This window comes from Lissotriton helveticus, chromosome 3_1 (assembly GCF_964261635.1).
Source record: "Lissotriton helveticus chromosome 3_1, aLisHel1.1, whole genome shotgun sequence".
Classification (NCBI taxonomy): domain Eukaryota; kingdom Metazoa; phylum Chordata; class Amphibia; order Caudata; family Salamandridae; genus Lissotriton; species Lissotriton helveticus.
This window is the reverse complement of record NC_136061.1, coordinates 2,092,146,063-2,092,168,591: the sequence shown is the minus strand read 5'-3', so window position 1 is coordinate 2,092,168,591 and position 22,529 is coordinate 2,092,146,063. Positions and strand designations below refer to the sequence as shown.

General features: G+C 43.0%; 1 protein-coding gene across 1 annotated transcript in view; it reads left to right on the top strand.

The window, feature by feature from the left end:
• The window catches only part of CIB1 (calcium and integrin binding 1), a 143,331-nt gene that overhangs the window by 78,676 nt on the left and 42,126 nt on the right, over positions 1-22,529 (top strand). The window contains exon 3 of the mRNA XM_078683248.1: positions 21,548-21,653. Within this exon, the coding sequence (XP_078539374.1) occupies positions 21,548-21,653 (106 nt within the window). The remainder of the gene's footprint in view (positions 1-21,547; positions 21,654-22,529) is intronic.

Below are 22,529 nucleotides of genomic sequence, written 5' to 3'. Positions count from 1 at the left end.
CTTATCTCTTTGAAAAATATCTTCTTGGTGGCAATGTCTTCAATCCAAAGGATTGAAGTCCTGCCACCATTCATGGTATGCTATCCATATATTTTGGTTCTTTCCACTTTACTATCTATTCTTCTAAAAGTTGTATCAGCTTTCCACATGAACCAGTCCATTACCCCTCCATGCTTCTTCCCTCCTCCTTATCCCATAAAAGTCAACTATATATAACTAGGCCTCAGGTGTATGTAGTGAATGATCAGCTCATCATAGGCTTTGCTGGAGCGTGAAAAAGGCAAGGCGGAGACCAAATGCACCATTTAGTTGTGAGCCAACCTCTGTATAGAGGTCTTCTATGTCTTTGTTACGAAAGACCTCCCGGAGGATTTTCATGTTCAATCCACTAGGTCATTGGCTGTTTCAATAGTGCTGACTGAGCACTGACGGATATTTAACCAGCGCTGTACTGCATATTCTCCTTGGTTAAACAGGCACTACTCCGTCCCTCCTCCTGTATAGTATTGCTTAGGAAGTCATTCATAAAGCAAAGAGCCTTGGGGAAGGAATATCCATTAAAAGAAAATAAGACTTACCTATGGTAACAATAGTTCTGGTGGATAGATATTCTTCCTGCAGATTCCTTACCATCCCTCTCTTGTGAGTTAGTGTTGTGATTAAAATCCCAAAATATGTGAATTTATATATGCTGTTGTATTCTCGCTGTAAATGATGCTTTCTTGGTTCCTCTCCACACCCATCGTTGGGGCATGGAAAAAGTACCAGAATTGGTGGTGGAACCCTAGTGGACACCTAAAATACTTTGATCAATCATATCCGATGGCAGTGGTGGCTGGTGCATCTAGAAAGTGGTGCGGCGCAAAAAAAGTCCCTGACCTTAACTGAGCTCTCCGTCCAAAAAGCATGCAAAAATCCCCAACAACAAACAGTTGAATCATCTCACACATTGATCCAGCTAGTGGGTGAGCCATTACAGGTACACTACTTAGCCGGAGATCTTCTTTGACCATCGAGTCCAAATGAACCGAGACCCCATGTGGCCCTTGCCTGCCACCACACTCCAACCCCAAGAATGAAGCACAAAGTATAACCCCTTGAGGCAAAGCAAGTGCAAGAGACACCCATCCAAAGGCTGGACCACACAATGTGGGACTAATCCCCTCCTTTGTGACCAAACCATGTGATCCTAGGAAAAAAATAGCCTGAGTGAGCCCCCCCTCTTTCATCTCCAGAAATGAGCACCCCTAAACACTCGAGCTTAGGATAAGCACCACACAAAAGTCTTTCATGTGTTTGATCCACTAGACTATAATGCTGCTTCATGTTTCTAGGATATAGGCCAACTAGGGTGCGTACCACAACAGACATCATCTCCCATCAGCTCATCAATGGCATCATCATCAGGGTGGGGGGTGTAGTGAGGGGTAATTTCTCTGCTTCATTTCCAAAACCCACAAGAGGCTATATGGCCCAGTGGGCACAGCTGACACCCGTTCAACATGGGGAAGCAGCCCTGAATGGGAGCAAATCTCCCTGCATCAAAAACGCAATTCGGTGTCTCCCATCTGGCGCTTTGATCCCATCCTCCAAGAATCAAGGACAAAGAACCAAACCTTCATTCAGAAAAAGACATGTATCCAGTGACAAAATTGCACAGTGTGAAGATGGAAAATCTGGGGAAATCTTGGCTTCTCTGCGACACTAAACTATGTGATGTGAGGCAAACACTCCATTTCACTGAGCCTAACCCCCTCCTATTCACCATCATACATTTGAACACCTTCGAACAAATGACCTCCTGGCCTATGCAGTGGAAAAACTAATCCTCTGTCTGAAGCAACAGATCACAAACTTGCTCCATGCATAATAAGCATCAGGCCGCATGTTGGGTAGAGCAATGCAGGAGAAAAGTCACCTGCGCGAAGTACAAGACCGTACTGATGAACGTGAAAGTCAAGAGCCTGAAGTAAAAACAACAGTCATGAAAGGAAAGGTGAATGCAGCAAGAAGCTCACGTTGAAAAACTCTCACCCCTAATAATAAATACCCTTCAGTAATGTGACACAATCTGACTTTCCAACGGGAAATGTGTCTGCGTGCCAAAGAAATTTACCCAAATGCTTTCCCCGAAGACTCTTCATTGTAACTGCAATTGCATTTGTATCCATATAGTGCCCACTGCCTCTGACAAGGCACCGTAGTGCTCCTGGACGAACAGCACACCACTGGCTGTATTGCCTCCTACACCCGAGGCTTATGAAATGAGAAAAGAGACGCACCAAGTGTAGGCTCCGCTGGCAGGAATGCTGCACTCCGAAAGTAGCATGTCATGCCCAAAACATTGTGATGAACTGGCCCCTGAGCTAGTCTCACCTGTACAGAGGTTCCCGCTAACTGTGCTCTCTTCTCCCTCGCCTCATAGCTGGTGTGCAGCTTAGTGGTCTCAGTCCACAACTCCTGCCACCAGCCGCCAGCAAGGGCACCATTCCTCACACTCCATGATCATTATTTCACTGCATGCCTAACATTTCAAAGGCACGTAATGGCGCTCCCTGTTTGCCCATCTGTCACCCACCTCCACTCTTTCCCACTGAGAAATGCCAAACAACCTCGCGTACACACACTCACACATGGCGCACGCTTGCAAAGGGACACACCCATACACCCAAGGTGGAAACTTAACTGGCACATACTTTGTGCTATACTCCAAACACCTACCATGATTCCCAACCAAACTTCAAGATCCAACAAACGTCGGCACAGCAATGCTCATTACCTTTACTTTATGCCCAGTCAGAAGTGCAGACAAGACAGGAGACTGTCTTTTTAGGTCTCGCCTAGGCAGCGCATGCATTGTCTAGTCGAGAGATGCTGTATACAGTGTAGTGGGGGAAGCTCCACCCACTTTCAGCCTATCTTTTTGATTGGCCAAATTCCTAAATGCTGCAATCTGATTGGTTTTCCTCAACTTAATCCCGCCTTCTGACGGCCATGTCCTCATTTTCATCCTTCCATAGCTATCGGCCCCTTTACTTTTAAAACAGTTTTGTTCCCCTGCCTCCCCCTGTTCCCTCCCGTAGTCTGTCACTTCTCTGCCCACCACAACCCCCCCACCCACTCCCGTTCGTGCCTTCTTGGATGCTAGCACTCTTGTTTACAATGCAATAGGTCTCGTTTAAATACAAGTCCTATTGCATTTGTAAATGCTTGTCTTCTCCCCTGATTGGCTAACTGAATTCGCACTATATTTCGCCTGACCTGTCCCTCTCTTGTGATTAACATTGCTGCTTTACCTGGAAGTGGAAGCTCAAGCGTTTTCACTTTCTAAGCAGCCTACGCACTCTGTCTCCCCTAGACCCTCGCTTCCTCGTTTGTTGTAACATTCCTAATCTCTCTCCTGTACCTATCCTCGTGTGTTTGCTATTTTTAACCCTGCCTGCTTCTCTAGTCTCCGTGTTTGCCGCCTCTTCCCTTTCTTTCACCTGTTCGTCCCCTCACTCCCCCCGTGCCCGCCTCTCCATTCGCGTTGCCTGTGCTAGGAGGGGTGAAGGATGGATGCAGGGGGCAGCAGCGTGCCTGTTCCGGGAGGCAGCGGCAGCAGCAACACGGACTTGAAGGCTCCCAAACATATGTAAACACGGGAGCAGCAGCCCGAGCTGCACCGCCAGTACCAGAGCCGGTCTCACTAGCAGCAGGTCCCGCTCCAGCAGCGCCCCCGCAGCCTCTCCCGCCCACCTGCCCTCTCTCGCCCACCTGCCCTCTCTCCCACCGGCAGCAGTTGGCGGGTTCAGCCAGGGTCTAGCACCACGGCTTCTCGGACACCGAGTGTTATTTGCACTACCACACCATGGACCGCAACTCCTACGCTGGGGACACCGGGCTCCGGCCGGAGCGCTGATGTCCTCATCCTGGTAGTTTTGGTATATCACTAGTGGAGAGAAGAATGTGCTGTACAGAACTGTCAGTTTAAATAGATTCTGATAGAATGTGTGTGGTCAGATTTAGTTAATAATGCGTTCCAGTGTGACTTCTTTAAGGTGTGTTGGCTTGTTTGATAGTTGCACTCAGGGGCGTAACACAGGCACCTGCGTCCCCGCGGTGCGCGGGGTCCCCTCGGCACACTACTTAGGCCTAAGCGTCCAGCTGGGTAATAGGAGTGAACGTGTTTGGACACCCTTGGAGGGCTGCTGGGGGGAGAGATAGAACACGCGCAGAATCCCATAAAGGCGCTGTAATGTGATCTGAGTTCTCGCTGCCACCTGGCGCACTTGGCTGAGATGCCCAAATATATATTTTTTTATTCTGTTTCTGTCGGTGTTTGCAAGGAGAAGGAATCCATGTGACATGAGGGGACAGCAGCCGAGGACTTTTGGGCGCGAAGGCGGGTGACACGGAAGGGCTGCAGCACGGGGCTGTACCTGCAGGGGAGAGGGTAATCTTTCAGCTGGAAAAGAAAGGGGGTGGCTGGTAAGCGTTTCCTTCAGGCCCGGGGCCTCAGTGGGCTGATGCACCCGCTGCACGAATGTGTGTTTGGTTCTGTGGCCACAGGCCCAACTCCTAGCGGGTCCACTCAGTCTTTCATCCTTCCTAGGTCAATTAAATGAGTACCATTGGAGTGGGTAACATCAAAGACTCAATGCTTACTTCAGGGGGTGCAGGGGACTGGCCTCTGATACAGTGTAGCACAGAAGTTAACACCTCACTGGAGGTCAGGTTTATGTCTTTTAAACATACTTTATTACAACTCTATAAGTATAAAAAACATAAAAACAACAGAGTTGTGAAAACAGATGTGGCCTGCGCTGGTGGGTGGTGGGATGCGACCTCACGCAGTCTTTACGTACTCTGGTGTAGTAACAGAAAGGTAGAGCTCTAGTCCAGCAGACGATGTACCCTACTGGACCATCTGTAAAGTGCCAAGTGCGTGTGCCTACAAGAATCACTACTGTGCTCAGAGGAAGCACGACGTGTGTGTGCGCAGGACAGACCTAACACCGGACTCTTAGGGTCAGATTCACCTCTGCGACCAAACTCTTTCTGTTTACGCCTGTCAGACACCCACCAAGTGTACTGTAAATCTATTTACTACTGTGCGGTGCATGCTGCCACTGTGTACAATAAGGCAGTAGTAATCTCATCGTTAGGGGTGGGGAGTAGGCAGAACAAAGCATGAATGCCCCTGAGACTTTACAGACTCCCACAACTCATGAGCTGGTGGCCTTTCACAAACTCTTTTCCGACACTTTCTTGCCCACCCTGGAACCTGTTGAAGATTCACTTCAAAGAGCAGGAGTAAACTGTATTGAAGGATGTGCAGAGCATTAAATACCCCTAAGTGTCATGGGGGAAGGGAGGGTTTTAGAGGGGATTCCTGTACAGGAAATAATGTTCCCACGTGAAAAACTCAAAAGCAAAACAGTGTGCAATTGCACAACACGGCTGCTTTTCACTAATGCCTAATTGTACCATGAGTTAAAATCATTCAACGATCTACACACCCCAGATATTCAGTCACACTTGGCCAAACACAAAGGCCCATGTTTGGCTGAATATTGTATTATTCAAATTTCATAAAACAGCTGCCTTCCGGTTGCTGGAATTCTGGCAGAGATTTCAACACTGGTCCGCGATTATCCGCGGAATTTGCACACATTGCTGCAAAATTACGAATTATGGGGGAGATTACCTCAATAGTGTAGTGTAAACGCGAAAGGCAAAAGGCAGGCGCCACCGTCCTGAGGAGACCTGTTGATTTATTCAGCCTGGGTCGAAATTTGGACACACTGTCAGGGTTTTTGTTGTAAATAGGTTAGGTAGGCAGCAAGACACGTCTTCAGTTACTAAGATGGATTTATTAAGTTACAAGATAAGATAAGACACAGAGCAGTAAAACCTCACAGCTGACCAGACCAACTGCCAAGGCTGGAATCCACACACCAGATAGAACACACTTAGGTACTATGGGAGATAGAGAAGGTAGGAACACTAAGAAAGGACTACAGACACCAAGTAAGAATATACAACAGTTTTCTTCTATACCAACGCCAAATTGCGACTCTATGCGGACACTGTACTGATTGGTGTATTATTTTGTGACACCTTGTGGTTTTGGTGTGTATGTAAACATGTAAATACAGTCTCGCACTGAGCACTTTTTTGCACCTTGCGCCGTCTGCACTATTGAATGGCAGCTGTCTTCTGATTTTTTTATTAACCCAGGACTCCCCAGCGCTAAACCTCGCCCAATCTCGCCTGTTTAAAAATCTTTTTTCAATCCCGCGCTATATTTCGCAATCTCAAATATGTTTGGAATACGGTCTCACAAATCAGCTCCCGGCAAGACAAGGAGCCCTCGTCAAATACTACTGGCGAATGAGGGATGCAGAAGATCACTCCCTGGCTCATCTGTGCTGGCTGGAAGTAGAAAAACAGGCAGGACTTCCCAAGTCTATATATAAGTCCCTCAGGCAAGCGCTTCAATCATTAGCACTGGAAGAATCCTGGCTTGCACCCATGACTTACACCGCTTTCAAACTGCGAACTAACAATGCAATCAAACAAGCGTCACTATTAATGGACAAAGCTGCAGTGGCAGGTAAAAGCCACGCCTGGATTGTTCTGCCATCATACATCCACATGAAGCCCCATCCATATATGCAAGACTGCTTCAGGGACCATTACAAGAGGAAATTAAGCTTGTTAAGGTTGGGCTGCTTTGTGAGTAAAGATCTCACTCCCAAATGGCTACAGTCGTGGTCAACTTCCGACTGCCGCCACTGTAACAACGGCGCAGAGTCATTACTGCATCTAATATGTATATGCCCTGCACTTCAGAAACTAAGGAAAGTGCTTCTGCTACCACTCTTAAGAGTCGCCCAGGTGAGAACCTGCAGGGCAGCTGTCATCATATGCCTCAGTGGGACTTGGATAAAACTATCTTGCAACACTATAAAATTTCTGGAGCATGCAGCTCAAGAGTTGGGAAACAAGGCAGCAATCAAAGAGAACTCAGGATAACAGGCCTGGACACAGCTGGCCATAGACTCACTTCTATTTTCCCAACGGACTCTCTTGTTTCCACCCTACAGCACTTAATTTCATGTCATAAAAGTGTACCCTGATCCAACCCACTTTGCTTCCCCTAGTTTTACTCTCCCCGTACACCACTTTTTGAAAAGTCTGTGTGATTTCAATGTTACAAAAGTGTCCCCTGATTCAACTCCTAACCCCTTTTTAAATTTTAATTTTATCTTAGACTACCTTCCTGAAAAGCTTGTGTAATTTTATATTCTCTTTGCTTTTCCTATTCTTTTTGTTTTATCTTGACCTGAAGCTGATTTTGTGTTGTTTTAAAGATGTAAAGATGATTAAATGGTGGTAAGCTCCACCCTTTTATGATTTTTACTATAAATCAAATAAAAGTATTCTCTCTCTTCTGATTTTTTTTATTAAATCAACATTTATTGAAACATGGACCTTTGTGTTTGACCAAGTGTGACTGAATATCTGGGGTGTGTAGATCGTTGAATGATTTTTAATTCTTAATTTTTAATTCTGAGGAAGGCCCTCCTGTATCAACGGCTCTCTTTCTTAGGGGCCGAAAGGTCAACTTTCATATTGCTGGTTTGGCTTAAAAATTTAATTACCTGTAAGTGTTTAAAAATTTGACCTGCCTTATTAGCCATTGGTTCACCCTAATTATTGTTCCTGTTAAAAGTACTGTCTCCAAATAGTAGGCAGTTGTCCTATACAAGCAATGTAGGGATCTTGAAGCTAATCAGTTCTTATGTGAAGGCGTTGTTGTTTCGGGGGAAGTGGTTTATTACAGTGGTGTTTATTAAGCATGCGTTTGAAATCTGGATGTTAGATTTCAGGCATTTGAAGGCTAGAGAGTGCAGATGTACAAGGGGATTCAGATAATGTCTTCTTTGTGAATTATGGCTGCTCTGCATCCTGGTCCCAAATGCGAGACTGATTGGCATTGCCAATGATTCTTTCTTATATCATGGCTTCTGATGGGGCTAAAGGGCACATGACGGAAAGGGCCTAAATAACCATTATCTTAAATGCTGCACTTCCTGATGCTAGTGCAGCATGTCCGATATGTATTGCGTCTGTGGTAGAACACGCTGTACCCGTCCAGCCTGATGCATGAGCAATACAGCTAGTGGAGCCCTCTTCTGCTGGCAAGGTGATATTACATCTGCTTTACATACAAACAAGCAATCAGCGAAATCGCTTGTTTTCATGTAAATGCTGCAGTATTAAAGCAATGAGATGAATAGGAGTGATAGCTTAGTGGGTCGCTGCCCCTTGTGCCCCCTATGGGTAGCCGCTGCTGTCCAATGGATGGAGTTGTTAATGAAACCTCATGGTGCCGCCTGGCTGTGCTGGAGAGATATTGCTGAAAAAACATGATGTGTAAAAACCCCACCCAAAATACATAAAATGCATTTGAAATGGTTGTACACGAAAATGAGCATTTGTGCTGTATGCGTTTTAAAAGCAATGTTTTCATTTAAAGCCTATGGTATGACATTGGAAATGCTATCCGAATGAATCATGAAAGTACTTTTATGAAATGGCTCTTAAATACAGAAGAAAAAAGGTAGAGACCATTCCATGGCAGGATATATAAAATGTTTGGTTGTGGACAAGGTCAAATATTGTCTCTTGGAAGTATTCAAATAATTCTTGTTCTCTATGAATAGTTCTACTTTAAGCAGATTACTTTGTGCCCCCCCCAAAAAAAAAATTCAATTTTGAAAAAAGTCAAATCGTAGAAAAATAGAGTTCTAAAGTTAGAAGTTTTGTTTTGAAAAAGTGATGGTGGAATACAGAGTCTTATAGGGCGCTGTGTGCTATTCCAAAAGGCACTCTCGTTGTTAGGAGAAAACATCAAATCTTCTAAGCTGGTAAAGAATTCGTCTTCCACAGTAGGTCACAGTTGGACCACTTCATTAAGTAGACCGATTGCACAAAAGTGTGAAGCATCGCCGTCAGCGTCAGCCGCATTAGCAATGTTCAATGGAGATGGTACCTGTGTGCCTGTCGATCCACGTATCTCACCGTCAGCAGTTTGCGTCTGTGAGACCTCAATGAATGCTGTCATCAGGATTGGCAGCCGCTGGGCACAACAAAATGCATGAGCCGTTACCGAACCAAGCACAGTATCAACATCCGTTGGCAGTGCTGAAGGGAGTGTTAGACAGATGCCCAACACTCATTCCTCACCACATACAGGCATCGTAGACAGGTAAGATGCAATCTTGCCAGATTGGTTGAAATGATAGAAACCACGTGGTATTCAGATCTCTGAAACAAGCCAAGCCCAGAATCTGTATCATGCGCTCATGACACTTCATTGCCAGGAGATTGTTCTCTAAGGTAATCTGGGTGTCGCTGGTGCTTGCACTTGCCATATGGGAGCACAACCAACAAGAATAGTATACCTGCTACGAGTCCCAAAATGAGAGGCAGGCCGCCGAACACAGAGTGCACGAAGTTTGGAAATATGCCGAGGACTGCTGCAAAAGGTCCTAACAGTCCCGAAAAAATTGTCTTAAATACATGTACAATACCACTGGTATCAGACATGTTTAAGATACGACCTAACATTTCTACGAAATTTACAGGGCAGTTTGTGGATAAAAGGGCATGTATCTCCGCAGAGGACCTTGCAACTTGTAATTCATATTTCTGTTTGGACGAGGTCAGTGGCACAGTTTTTTGTAAAAGAATGGCTTTCATTCTGCTTAAAGTATCAAGAGATGTTCAGTGAAGGCCATAACGGCGACTGCCCGTCTGTCTTAGTTTTAGGAAACAATACTTGCATACACCAAGTGACCCTGGCTGACACAGTTACGAGATAGGCTATTCCTGGCAATATGCCACAGCAGCTGTGATCATTCAACAGAACATAGCTTCCGTTAGAAAGATGCCTAAAAATTGGATCTATCACTGCAGCTGGTGAACCTTGCAGGTGGCAGGATAAGTTGGTTGAAGAACCGTCGCAGGATCCGTGTAAATTAATATCCTGACATAAAAGTGTACCGCTTTGTGCGCTTTTGCATTGTGTACCACCAAGAAACACTTCTATTCCCCCACTCCAACATCTGTGTGTATATGGTACATCCCAGGTTGACTTGATGTATTCTTTACCCAACCTTTCATATACGCCAGCTGGTATATGTTTCAAACAATATTGAAAATGGAAAATTGTGACAGGCAGAGTGATTGTTCCACATATTAACCCATTCTGTTGCAGGTTTTTCCGAAACAGTTAATGGTACTCTTTCCAGTTTTTCAATGCTGGTGGTGTTGATTAAACGCCATGGCACATATCCAAAACGAAGATTTTGTAACGTCCAGCCTAAAAGCATTATAGAACGTAATTGTGACTGACCATGCTGTAGCATGAGCATGTCCTGTTCCATTATGTCTATGGCAGAGGATACTATGCTGTCCAAAGAATACATTCTGGATGACAGTCGTTAACCCATTGTCAACTACAGAGAGAGTTTTCTCTAAATTAATACGATCAATTTCTCGTATTCATTCTGCAGTCTCTGCTGGTGTTGCTTTCCAAGCTTCATTATAAGTGGCGTATATACCAGCGTATATAAAACGTTTGACGCCGTTTCGCAGGACATTCTAAGAAGTCCCTTAAATCAACGCCATCTTTAAATAAAGATAAGTGTTTTACTTCTGTTAGTGTGGATTTTTGTAGCCAGTCAAGGCACTGTTTTCCTTCACGGTATGTTGTTACTATCCCTGGATGTGGTCTCTGGACATATCTTGGATCTGGCCTAGTGAATGTGAACCCTTGTGTCTTATTCAGCAATCTATCTTGACAGTTGTGTGTGTCTGTGGGCCAGATTAACCATTTTTTCCAATCAGTTCTGTTTTAAAGTAAAATAGTTTTTACGTCGACCACCCCCTCTGTAGTGTTCTTACTATCCGGTACAGGTGTAGGTATGGACAGTTTGTTTACATCTTTTATTTTAGCTAAGCCAAGACAAGATGTCTGTTGAACAGTGTCATTCAAAAACATTATTTGTTCAGGGATGATGCAGGCTCTAAATAAAGCTTCTATTCCCTGCGCCTGCCAGTCTTTTGTGCCCCAGACAGTTTTTGTCTCAATGTTGTCTTTCCAAAAGTCAAAACCTAATGTGGACAGCTGAGCATAAAAGGCCGAAGAATAAATTTGCTTAGTATTAGTCAACATACTTTTCATTCCTGTCTTATTCCTATTTTTAAAGAAAAATGTTTCTGGATTTGAGACATTAAAGCCGGAGAAGTATGGACATTTTTCATAGAATGTTTTTGAGCTACCTTTTGGTGGTGTTGGACAATGTTCCCATTGATTACAAGTATAAATATTTTCTAGGGTTTGCAGATTTAGCAAATAATGATGACCATAGTGATTATAACAGTACATTTGTTCATAATCTGATGAATCTTCTAAGTATTCATGTTTTGTAAATTTTGCAGACCTTTCTAAGTCTGACATAATATTGTTAACAGTCTCAAAGTCCCAATCATCAGAAAATGTGCTGGGTGAAACAAAATGAAGATTCAATGTGGACTAGCCTACTATGTATTTTGAATATGTTGTAATATTCTAGGTCACTTGTGACTTCAGCCTTGTGGCTGGACCCAATAGGTCTTGTTAATAAACCCCTCTCACACCAACCTAGTTGGTGTCATGCTTCATCATCGGGGTCCAACCAGGCAGCCGAGTGCCGCCTGGTTGTGCTTCCACGCCGGACTACAGCGGAGCGGGTGTCGTGCAACAGTGTGATGTGGATGAAGGTGAATATTTAAAATACACCTCTGGGAATCCTTACCTAATGTTTATTCTTGGCGGCCCAGGGTGTTGGTTAAAAATGTGGTGCAACTACAAATAGAAAGATTATTGCTATGAGTTGACTGTGTTTGCGGTCTACATGTTTCAGTCCCTTAAAAAATGGGCGGGACTTTCGTCAGGACCAAGAGAAGGTGAAGTGAGTGGCAAAAGTGGCACCCCTTTAGCCCTACATAGTGGGCTAGTCCACATTGATTCTTCAGATTACATTTAGGGACAGGACGCGCCCCTCGAAATCCCCGCTCCCCCTATTGTTTAGCCTGGGTGTCACAAAGTCACTCAAGGAAACATTGAATTGGTGTGGAATCTTCAACAGCTCTGCAGGGCCAAAGATGTCATAATCAGTTCTTCCCCATGCTATACCACCAGGTATAGGAACGGCTGTGATGTTCACTATTGTTAAGTCTCTTGTTCACGATGAGATGATTAGTGTGGCTTGAGGAGTAAGTTGATGTTCTTACTTGCTGTGTCCATTTTACTATAACTCCATTTATCAGAATTCCCAAAGTTAATACAAGAATTAGACAAAGTAGAAGAAAAAGTACGCCTAGCACAATTCAAAGTTCAACCCATGGTGAAGCCAGATAAGTTTTTTCAAGTTGCTGAAAAAGTTCTGTTACTTGTTTTTTAAAAGTTTTATTTGCTGGCGTCGTTTCAAGCTCACTGAAATCCTCGGAAAACGTATCAAAGTTAATGAAATAGCCAGAGGCAGTTCTGTCAATTGTAGGTATTGCATCAGGGTTACTTGAAATCACTGGAGTTACCGGATCCTTTGTCATGTTGGTATAGTCGGATGCTACATCATTGTAGACAGGTGTTTCTTGATGAACTGTTATTTGGGTCTCAAGAGGTACAAGTTCCATGGCTTTGTTGCATAGTCCTTCTTTTCGCACTGCTGATTCCTCAAAGGTGATGAGTCTCTCAGTTTGAACCTCTTGGATAGTAGCCAGATTTGGTCGTCTGCTACATCTTTGGAGTCCACTTGGCCTACTACTTATGATTGGCCACATGATGTGGTTTTACCAGGTCGATAGACACAAACCTGTTCTCCTTTCTTCCAGCAAGGGGCGGCAGTAACACTGTTCTTGATCCGTGGATTGCTAGCACAGGTACTGGTTGTCTGTAAGAAGGCCCAAATTCCTTCTTGTCCGCGATCTTTTCTCTGACTAGATCCCCAATCTTTGGAATCCAGGCAGGCCTTGCTGGGATGGGTGGTTCCCCTTCAGTGGTCGTTTGTTTCTGTAATGTGTTACTTTGACTTCTCCTTGTTTCATTTAAGTCCTGCAAAACAGCCAAACATTCTTTGATATCGAAGGGTTTTTGTTCTACCACTGAAGTGTGATTATCAAGATCCTGGACAAGCATTCTAGTTCCAAAAAGGATTTCATATGGAGTTAGTCCACCGAGAGAATTTCTTGGCAGATTATTTAGACTACGTTGGACACTTATTAGATGTTTGACCCACCCGTCACCCGAGCCTAATACCCTAGCTGTTATAGATTGCTTTATGTCCCGGTTTTTCTTCCACTACAGAATTTCCCTCAGGATGGAATGGACTAGAATATCGCAATGCAACACCCACATTGGCCATGGCCTCCTTGTAAGCTCGAGAGCTAAACGCAGGACCTTGGTCAGATTGTAGCGTGCTGACTGTGTATGTGCCGATAAAGACTCGCAAATCCTTTATAACAGTTCGGGTGTAAGCCGAGCGCTGAGGCCACATCCAAATGAATCTTGTCCTAATAGTTGTGGTACCACATTTGTCTATGGAGATGTCTGCGTGTAGATAGTCTAATGCTGTCTAACAATGCTGTCTGTACTGGGCTGGCTACACTGTAGTCCGGTATCTGGTGGCGTTCTTTGATGCGATCTCTGTTGCAGTCATGGCAATTAATTGCAAATTCGTGAATGTGGGCATTCATCCCTGGCCACCACTATGTCTCTTTTAATTCTAGTATGGATTTCCTTGATGTATCAGACCCTCTCCCAAATGTGCTTCGTGTATCAAAGCTACTCTGTCTCGTGTTTGGAATTACTCTATCCTCCACTCCAGGGATTCGAGCAAAAGGAACGAGTTGGCGTCAATTATATATGAATATTCTAGTGGATATTTTAGAGGTAAAACTGCACCGCTGCCTTTGCTTGTGGCATTGACAGGTAGCATTATTTTGCCGTCTATTTCTGTTTTAGAACGAGTGATTGCAGCTACGGAAGCCGTTTGCACAGCTGCCTTTGCGGCTTCATCAGCCAATGAATTCCCTGCAATGTGAACGCCATCACGCTGATGACTCAGTGTATGGATCACATGAGTCTTTTGTAGTTCTTTCTGTAATTGAACTACTTGTTCCCAAAGCAACTTATGCTTGATTGTGCCACCTTTTGCATCTTTGGAACCGTTTTGAATCCAATTTTGCAAGTATTCATTATTAGATTGAACGCAGTAATACGAATCACACACTATGAGTGTGGGGAATTTGCGATCAGTATTTTCAAGCGCCATCTTGAATGCCTGTAGTTCAGCTCGCTGAGCTGTACAGTCTCCAAGAGATTGTGTTTTTGTGACCATAGGTCGGAATTTACCATCACACCAGCGACCTTTAACAATCGCACACGCAGCACTATAAGCTTGTCTACCCCCAATTGCGGACTGTGCTGATCCGTCTGTATAAATTATACATACTTATTGTTCTAGGCAGAATCTCTGTGGGCAGAGGACATTCTTGAGTTTTCAAATAGGGGTCAAAAACGTATTCAACGTCTGTTGCAGCAAGAGCGTTAACCCATTGTATCCATCTCGGATGTAAAGCCTTTGCATTTGGAATGCTTGATTTTGTCACTGCCTCTAGGGCAGGTACAGGAGTAACGACCAATATGCGTTTTCCCTGTGCGAGGGCTCTCTCTTTTGCTACTGCAGTTTGAACCGCTGTCAGAATTTTTTGTCTGTTGAAGTGAATTTCATTTCAGCTTGTGTGTACAAGTGCAATTTATAAGCAATTGGTACTTTTTCACCTTCATTAAAGGTTAAGTACGTGAATCCGCATCTTCCTGGAATGATTCAGATTACAAGGTTGCGTACGTTTACGCGTGTCTGTATTGTGTTGTTGCTAACATATCTGTTTGCACTGAACGCACAATTTCTGTATGTTTTTGAGTCCAATTAGTTGTTTGAAATCAGGTTTGATTAATTCGTAGAGAGATTAAACCCTTTCTGCGTAGTTTAGAATGTATGTTCTTCCGAAATTTAGGAAACCTAGAATTGACTGTAAGTTTCTCAGCGTTTTTGGAGGTTGGAGCAGCGCACACTTTTCTAAAAAAGTTGTCTGCCAGGCTTTTGCCTTCCCTTGATAATTCATATACCAGAAAAAGGACGTTGAGGTGGGCAATTCGTGATTTCTTAAAATTGAATTTGTACCCCTCAGAGGCGAATCCAAGTATTATGGTATTCACTCTGTTCAAGTGCCTATCCAAGTCATCGTCTGTTAGATAGATGTCATCGACATAAGATAATGCCTCATCATCATACATTTGTAGTAACTCTGTTACTCTGGCTGAAAATACCCCTGGACTGTTCTTGAATCCCTGGGGGAGACGACCGAAGTGACGGTGTGTCCCCTTAATTGAGAAAGCGGTCAAGTACCTGCTTTCAGGTGCAATATTTTGACAGAAGAAACCATTAGAAATATCTAGTGTTGTTTTATATTTTTTACGCACAATGTTATTAATTGGTGCTGCACTGTGTGCATTTTGTACTGCAAACGTTTTGCAACAAGAGTTTAAATGTCTGCAGTCCAAAACTAGACAATATGTATTGTCTGGTTTGGAGACAGGAAAAAAAGGATTGTTCATTGATGAGGTACATGTTTCAATCACTTATTGGTATTCAAGTTGATCTAAGATCTCCCTGACTTGTTTTTTAGCTTCTTGCTTTACTGGGTACTGCCTCTGAGCAGTTGGCTAAGTTTTTTTTAACTGGATTTTATGGTGAGGAGAATCTTCATCCCATCCTACATGATGTTTTGATAATGCTGGTGCCTGGGCTACAGCCCATTTTCTGGCATATGTGTATGTTAAGTAAATTGGAATGATATTGGAGAAGGCTGGCATAATGATGTCTTCGCCATGTGAGTACTCCCTGACAAATTTTGATGGCCAGTCTTTTTCAGCTAGAAGAATGTCATAACCCTTGGAGAGCTTCTCCCAAAAGAGTGCTTTTATTTTCCTAGTTATGTCCCCCTCCATCCGGAGCGTTATTTCATATAACTTATGGGGTACACTAACCCAGGTATCAGCAGTTTCAACTTGGATGTACTCATTTAAGTCCACTGTCTCCAGATGATCCTTCAAGATCTTGCGAGCTATGGTGACTTCTGCTGCGCTGTCCAGCATTCTCTGGGCCCACTCCCCGTTCTTGATTTGTGTCCTCAAGATCCTCAGCATGTCTGATTTTTAGACCTGCTACCTTCTTTTTGGTGAATTGGGTTTTCTTATTTTTTGGAACGTGTTGATAGTCTCTGGACTTCACGCGTTCTTCCATGTGTCCTGACCGTCCTCTTCTTTCCGATTTCTGTGAGGAAGTCTGAAAGGTACGAGGGGAACGTGTATCAGTATCTTGATATCTATCCGTTTTTTTCAAATTATCCCTATTCCTGAGGTTATACCTCTTTTCAGAGGGCTCCTTTTGAGGAGACCTTCCTCTGGACTGAGAATTCTTCTTGTTAGAAGTTTGTTTAGTATTCTCCCACTTTTTTTTAGGAGTAATTAGTGTTTTTAATAAAGACCTTTTCAGGACTTTCTGTTAGTTGGGGTTTGACTGGTTTCTCACCCAAACTATCTCTACCTAGTTCTTCATAGGATTTTTCAATTATTCTGGACAGTTCATATGGTTGCCCAGTTAGATCAATTTCTCTGAGACCTGTTTAAAATCTTTTAGTAATTTCATACCCAGATTCAAAGCAGGCTCTGCCCTTATTCATTTTGAATCTGTTTCAGGACGTCTGGTATTACCGCCATAGATGGAACACCTTGTGTTTTTGTGTAGATTGCAGCAAAGACTGTACCCTAAGTGTCACAGTCCTCCAGGTGTGGTGCGATCCCCATTGGTAAACAGATTGTTAGAATCCTGTGTTTCTCATGAGGGGTAGTATCTGGAAATACTGCCTCGATTTGAGTAATTTTTTAGCTATCCAGAATGGAATTTGTACCCTTTTTGCGGGCAATTTACCAATGACTCATTGTATATTCTGTGCTGTGATTTTATTTGTGTTCCCCTGGTGAGGGGTTTGCTGTGGAATCCTTATCGGAGGTTAGACTGTTAGACTCCGCATGACATATTGAACCAATTGTCTATGAATTTTGATTAGTTGTTTTAGTGAACTAATAATTCTTCACCTGTCATTTCTTCAATGGCAGGATGTGGTGTATAGCTGGCTAGTACCGGCCATGTTGCTCCTGGGCTTCCTAGTGGACCGAGCCTGGTAATGTGATTTTGATATTGTAGGGCGCCTTTAAACCAGAGCACATGCTCTTGGTAAGTTAGTGCAATTTCGATATCCTCGAAAGCAGTGTATTCCATTGGAGTTTCCTCTTCTTTGTAGAAGTGAAACACATGTGTTACTGGATTTGCTTCAGGGAAGAAAATCCATGAATAGAATACATCTGTCTGCCGATATTCATGTGCCTCTATGACAAAAATTACCCTACCACCTCTTGGTGATAGGCCATTTGTTATAAGCTTTATCGTGATGGTCTTCCTTAATTTTTCCGGGATGATTACAGCATCCGGGTCGTCTTGTTGTAAACCTGTAACGTCTAAGCCCGGCTCGGTTGCAGCTACTGCAGCTCCACCGGTCGCGTTATTGCCGTCAAGCGACATTGTTTAATGAAAGCGTTGCAGAGAAAGTTTCTAGGATACAAAGATAAGGTGCACAATATTTTGGAACACTGTATCCTTCAACAAACCAAAAACTAATACATAGGATTTTCGTACTCCTCGGTTATGGCGGATATTTTATCCTTTTACCCACTCCAGACGTCTGTTGGAGTATTTTGAGGGAAAAGGGGGTCTCTGTGAAAAGCACGACTGAGTTACTCTAGTATCTAGCGTTAAATAGTGCCTTACCAAATGTTGGGCGCCATGTAGTGTAGTTCCTATATTCCCAATAGGCTCTGCGCATTGGAATAACATATCCTATAGATTTGATGTAGGACTGAGGTCAACTGGGTCTCTATCGAATATATTAGACTTAATTGTGAGTGCCAGCTAGCTCAGAGGTCTCTAGAAACTTTCTCAAATAAACAAGAAGGGATTAGTTTCTGACAACCGCATAAACATGACAACTTTGTTTCCCCAAGAATAAACGTATCTTTATAGTCGTGAAAACAATAGATAGATATTTTACTCAGTTAATCGTGCATGCTTGGTTTCATCAGAGGTGCAGAGAAAATAGAGAGACTGGCGTTTTCAATAAATGGATTTATTGAACAGTCTTCTTTGTCTTGCAAGTAAAGTGAACTGCTACACTCGCAATACTGGTTGCAAAGTATAATGCGTACAGTAAGAAGAGTAATATAAAATAATACTGTAAAAGCATTGTATGGTTTCTAAGCCATATAAAAATACATACATAAATAAAAAAAGCTAAAAGTACTCAACTGGTGCTTCTAAAATACGCCTACCCCAATGTACCTAACCTTAGTCTTGTACGAAGTGTGATGTAGCATAGGTTTTGTTTCTTTGCCAAGAATCTATCCAAGATTTCTCTTAGGGTCTAATCAGCTCCGTACTTTGGTTTTAGAATGAAGGAGGTCTGGTATCTCTGTCTCTGGACTCGATTTCCCAACATCCCCCAAGGGGAGCTTGGAAACACTGGAGCTGGATTCTCGGCGAGAGAAAGGACAGCTTCTCGATCAGTGAGTTTTCTGGAGGGTCGGCTTCCTTCGGCACTTGCTATAGCGAGCTGCGTCGGGCAAGTAGATATTCGAGCTGCTCTGAACCACCGTGTGTTTGCTAGGGCAAGTGTAGGCATATTTATACCTTGAAGGGGCCTAGTTTGACGTAAAGTTGGACATAATAACGTCATCAAAGAACCCCAAGGGAATGGTAGTTCTTTGAAAACTCCATGAGTTCTTGGACAAATCAATATTCAAGTTAGGGGATGTCCCTGACTGCTTAAGCCGATTTTTCCAAGAAATTGTTGTGGCTTTTTGGAACGGGTGGAAGTAGCCATGCCTGTATTTGGACTGCATGGGCTATGTCTAAATACGGTTATGAATTCTATGCCTATATTTGGGCAATGTGAATTGTACCTATATAAGGGCATGAATCGGGAAAATGTTACTCTGGTCCCAGAACGCCATACAACAATTCGGTTACTCTAACTGTCTGCTCCCAGACACCGTTCTGCAGAAATAACTTTAAAACATACTACAAGTTGATGTGCTACTTTCTGATCTCTGTACACTCTAAGAAACAGGTCAGAAATGTAGTTACAGTGCAGTTGTCATTCACCTTTGAAAAGGTACCAATTCAGCCTTAGCCTTGAGTCCTCATAACTCTCACCTGCCCAGTTGGCTTTACGTAAGCTCCTGTGTCGCACTATTGAAAAAGGTGTAGGTTCTCATGTGTGAATGAAGTGTCACAGGGGTCTTCACTTAGTACACAGCCTCAAATTGTAACTTCCAATATATAAAGACGTACCCGGTTCAAGGCATTGGTTGGATGTGATCACATCATCTACAGTAATTTATTTTTGATCAAACTCAGCACTTGTTTTTATCATTTACAGATGGATTCATAAATTGTCACTAATACAAGTTTACATTATTTTACACATTTAGTGAAAGACAGGATTGTGCACAGGTTTTTTAATTGTGTGTTACTAATTTTGTGTGTCTGCCTTTGGTTACTTGCTGTATGCTTAGTCTTGGGTATGTCATTTTCTCCTGTAGATAGAAACTAAATTTTTCTCATTCTCTCTTTCTCTTTCAGGCTGATCTTGAAAAACATTTTTGGCATTTACTTCATGCTTCTCTTTCACTTCATTAGTTCCATCACGGTCTTCCTTATAATCTCCATTTCCATATTATATGATCCAGTATGAATCTATCCATGTACTTGCGGTATTCTCAAGCACCTCCTCCACCACACAGTATTATCCCTTGAATGCTACTCTTTTTTTCCCCCCCAATATGTATTTTGCATATTGTTTGAAATTAATATTTCCATATTTTCACAGTATCTTTTAATATTGCATACTTTTTGATGGCATGTCATCTCCTATTTACGTGTGGCTATCCTTCACTTTTGCTCCTTAACTTCACCTATGTCTCTTTCCCACTTGCCTTCTGACCTCAGTTCCATCTAAGAGGTATCTTTATTCCATTTACTGTTTGCCATGGGCATACATCTAATCCACACAAAATACCAACAAACGACCGTAAGGTATTGTTTCACACACAAGGTTCTTTACAAATCTTAAGATTCCCACAGGTATAACGCTTTTAGAATACAGCTCACAGCCTTCAGAAACTCTTCCTCCATGGCCTGCTGCGTGATCTCGGCTCCTCAGGTGTATTCAAATATTCCACTCACTTTCATACACAATCAAACATTATCCTTACACATGGGTTTCGGGTTACCTCGCCTCTCTCTTCCCCTAATTATCTAATTCCTAATCATGTAACCCTTCTTCCAAAAGCAATCTAAGGTAAAAAGAGGACAGTTTGACTTTTCCTCTTCTTTTTTCATCCATCTTCAGCTAATAACAGTCACCGACTATCTTGATTGCCGCCACTCCCATTTCACCTCCTCCTTTTAGACAACCATGTTGCTTTCTATCTCACTGTCATCTTTTATTGCTCCTACCAAATTTGGACCCTGGATGCAGTCGTTTAGGGCTGGCCTTCAGCACTGTGTGCAGAAGTTCCTAGTTTCTACCAAGCAGTTAGTGGAGCGAAGCTGCAGATGGAAGGTGGCAGTTCTGAAGCAGACGCAGATGTGAGGACCAGGTAGAGGGCAGCCATAATACGGTAGAATATGGACATCGCCATGGCCCTGGGTGACACATAGTTTGTCCACCCCTGGTAGTCTCCCCCAACATAGCTAAGTTGTACTCCCACACAATATAACATCTTCTCTCCCCAACAAAGTAGCTCCTCACAATACAATAGCCTTAACCACAGATTGTGTGACAGATGCTTTATCTGTTCTTAATGGGGTAAAAGCAGCGGCATGATTGTTGCACCTTCTGACACCAAATGGCAGTCATGTCCGACAGCTAATTGTTTTAGGTATTTTTTCATCCCCAGGACTTTAGGCATCACAGTCACTGCTTGAGGAGTAACACATATATTTTTCATAGTTTGTATGCAGATGTTAATTTGTTGCTGTTATTGGCGATTGGAGAAAGTAATTTGGCAGTAGCGATGTCTCCAAAACAAACTTTAGCAGAAAACTATTCTAAAATGAAACTGCAGTTTCATAGCAGCATGAGTAAACTGAATTATATTTCAAGAAAACAGCTTGAGCATTTGCAGGTAGGTTAGTGACATTATACATCCATCTATACTGCTACTTACTTTGTTAGGTATCAGTTTACTGTTGAGCGCTGCATTTGTTTGAACAAAGGTTATGCACATACCTTTTTAATTGAATTGAATTTACTGATTATTTTCTTTAAGTGCTTATAAAAGATTTGCTGAACTCATGCCCAAAGACCAAAGGAATGCAGATGTTCTCTCTGTGAGGCTTACGCAAGAAAAGATCCTCACTTTACCAGAACTTAAGGTGAGTTTTCATCTTTTTTGTATTTTGTTTGTTTTCCTGTCATGTCTGCATTTATTTAGTTGCTTGTAATAGTGCTGCATGCCATGTAGGTGGTGCTACTGTGCCTTACACATGTAGATTGGCTAAGATGGTATTTGATGGTATGCAGATCTGTTTATAGTAAGTATAGTAAGTACTGCTCTGGAGTATAGATAGCTGGCCAAGTGCAGAGCTCACAGTGGTACTGTACTTTCATTTGAACACGCTTTGGTCTGGAGCACAAATTTGTTAAGTGTCAGAATGTGGAATACCTGACGGAGCTCGGCCACAGAATTCCATAAAAGTTAAATTCCTATGGGGGAGCAAGTCCTTAGGGAGTACTTTGAAAAATATGGAGACTAAATAGCACCTTGATTCTTAGGAGGACACACAGACTAGATGATATTGGTTTTCTTCACGACCTGTTTAGTTTTCTCATTGCTTTAAGTTATCATGCCTCTGGCTGCTTTATATTGGGTGTAAGGCAGCATGCTGGGTTTGCCTCACACACCTGAGTGGATTATGAGTGCAGAAGATTGTTGCTCACTTGGAAACGTGACCATTTACTTAATAAGTTTAGGAAGTGAGAAGCTGATGTAGATAGGCCGTGGGAATTTAAAGATGGTTAGCCGGTATTTTATTTATTTATTTTATGCAACTTGTTGAGCGCGCGAATACCCGTGGGTGTCTTGGCGCTTGACAGAAGATCAAAAAGAGTTCGGGTTTGAGAGCATGAGCTGGATCTGATGGTTAAATAACCATGTTTTTAGATGTCTCCTAAAGGATGTTAGTGTAGGCATGCTCTTTAGATGAGAGGGAAGGGAGTTCCACAATTTGGCCGTGGCTACAGCGAAGGAT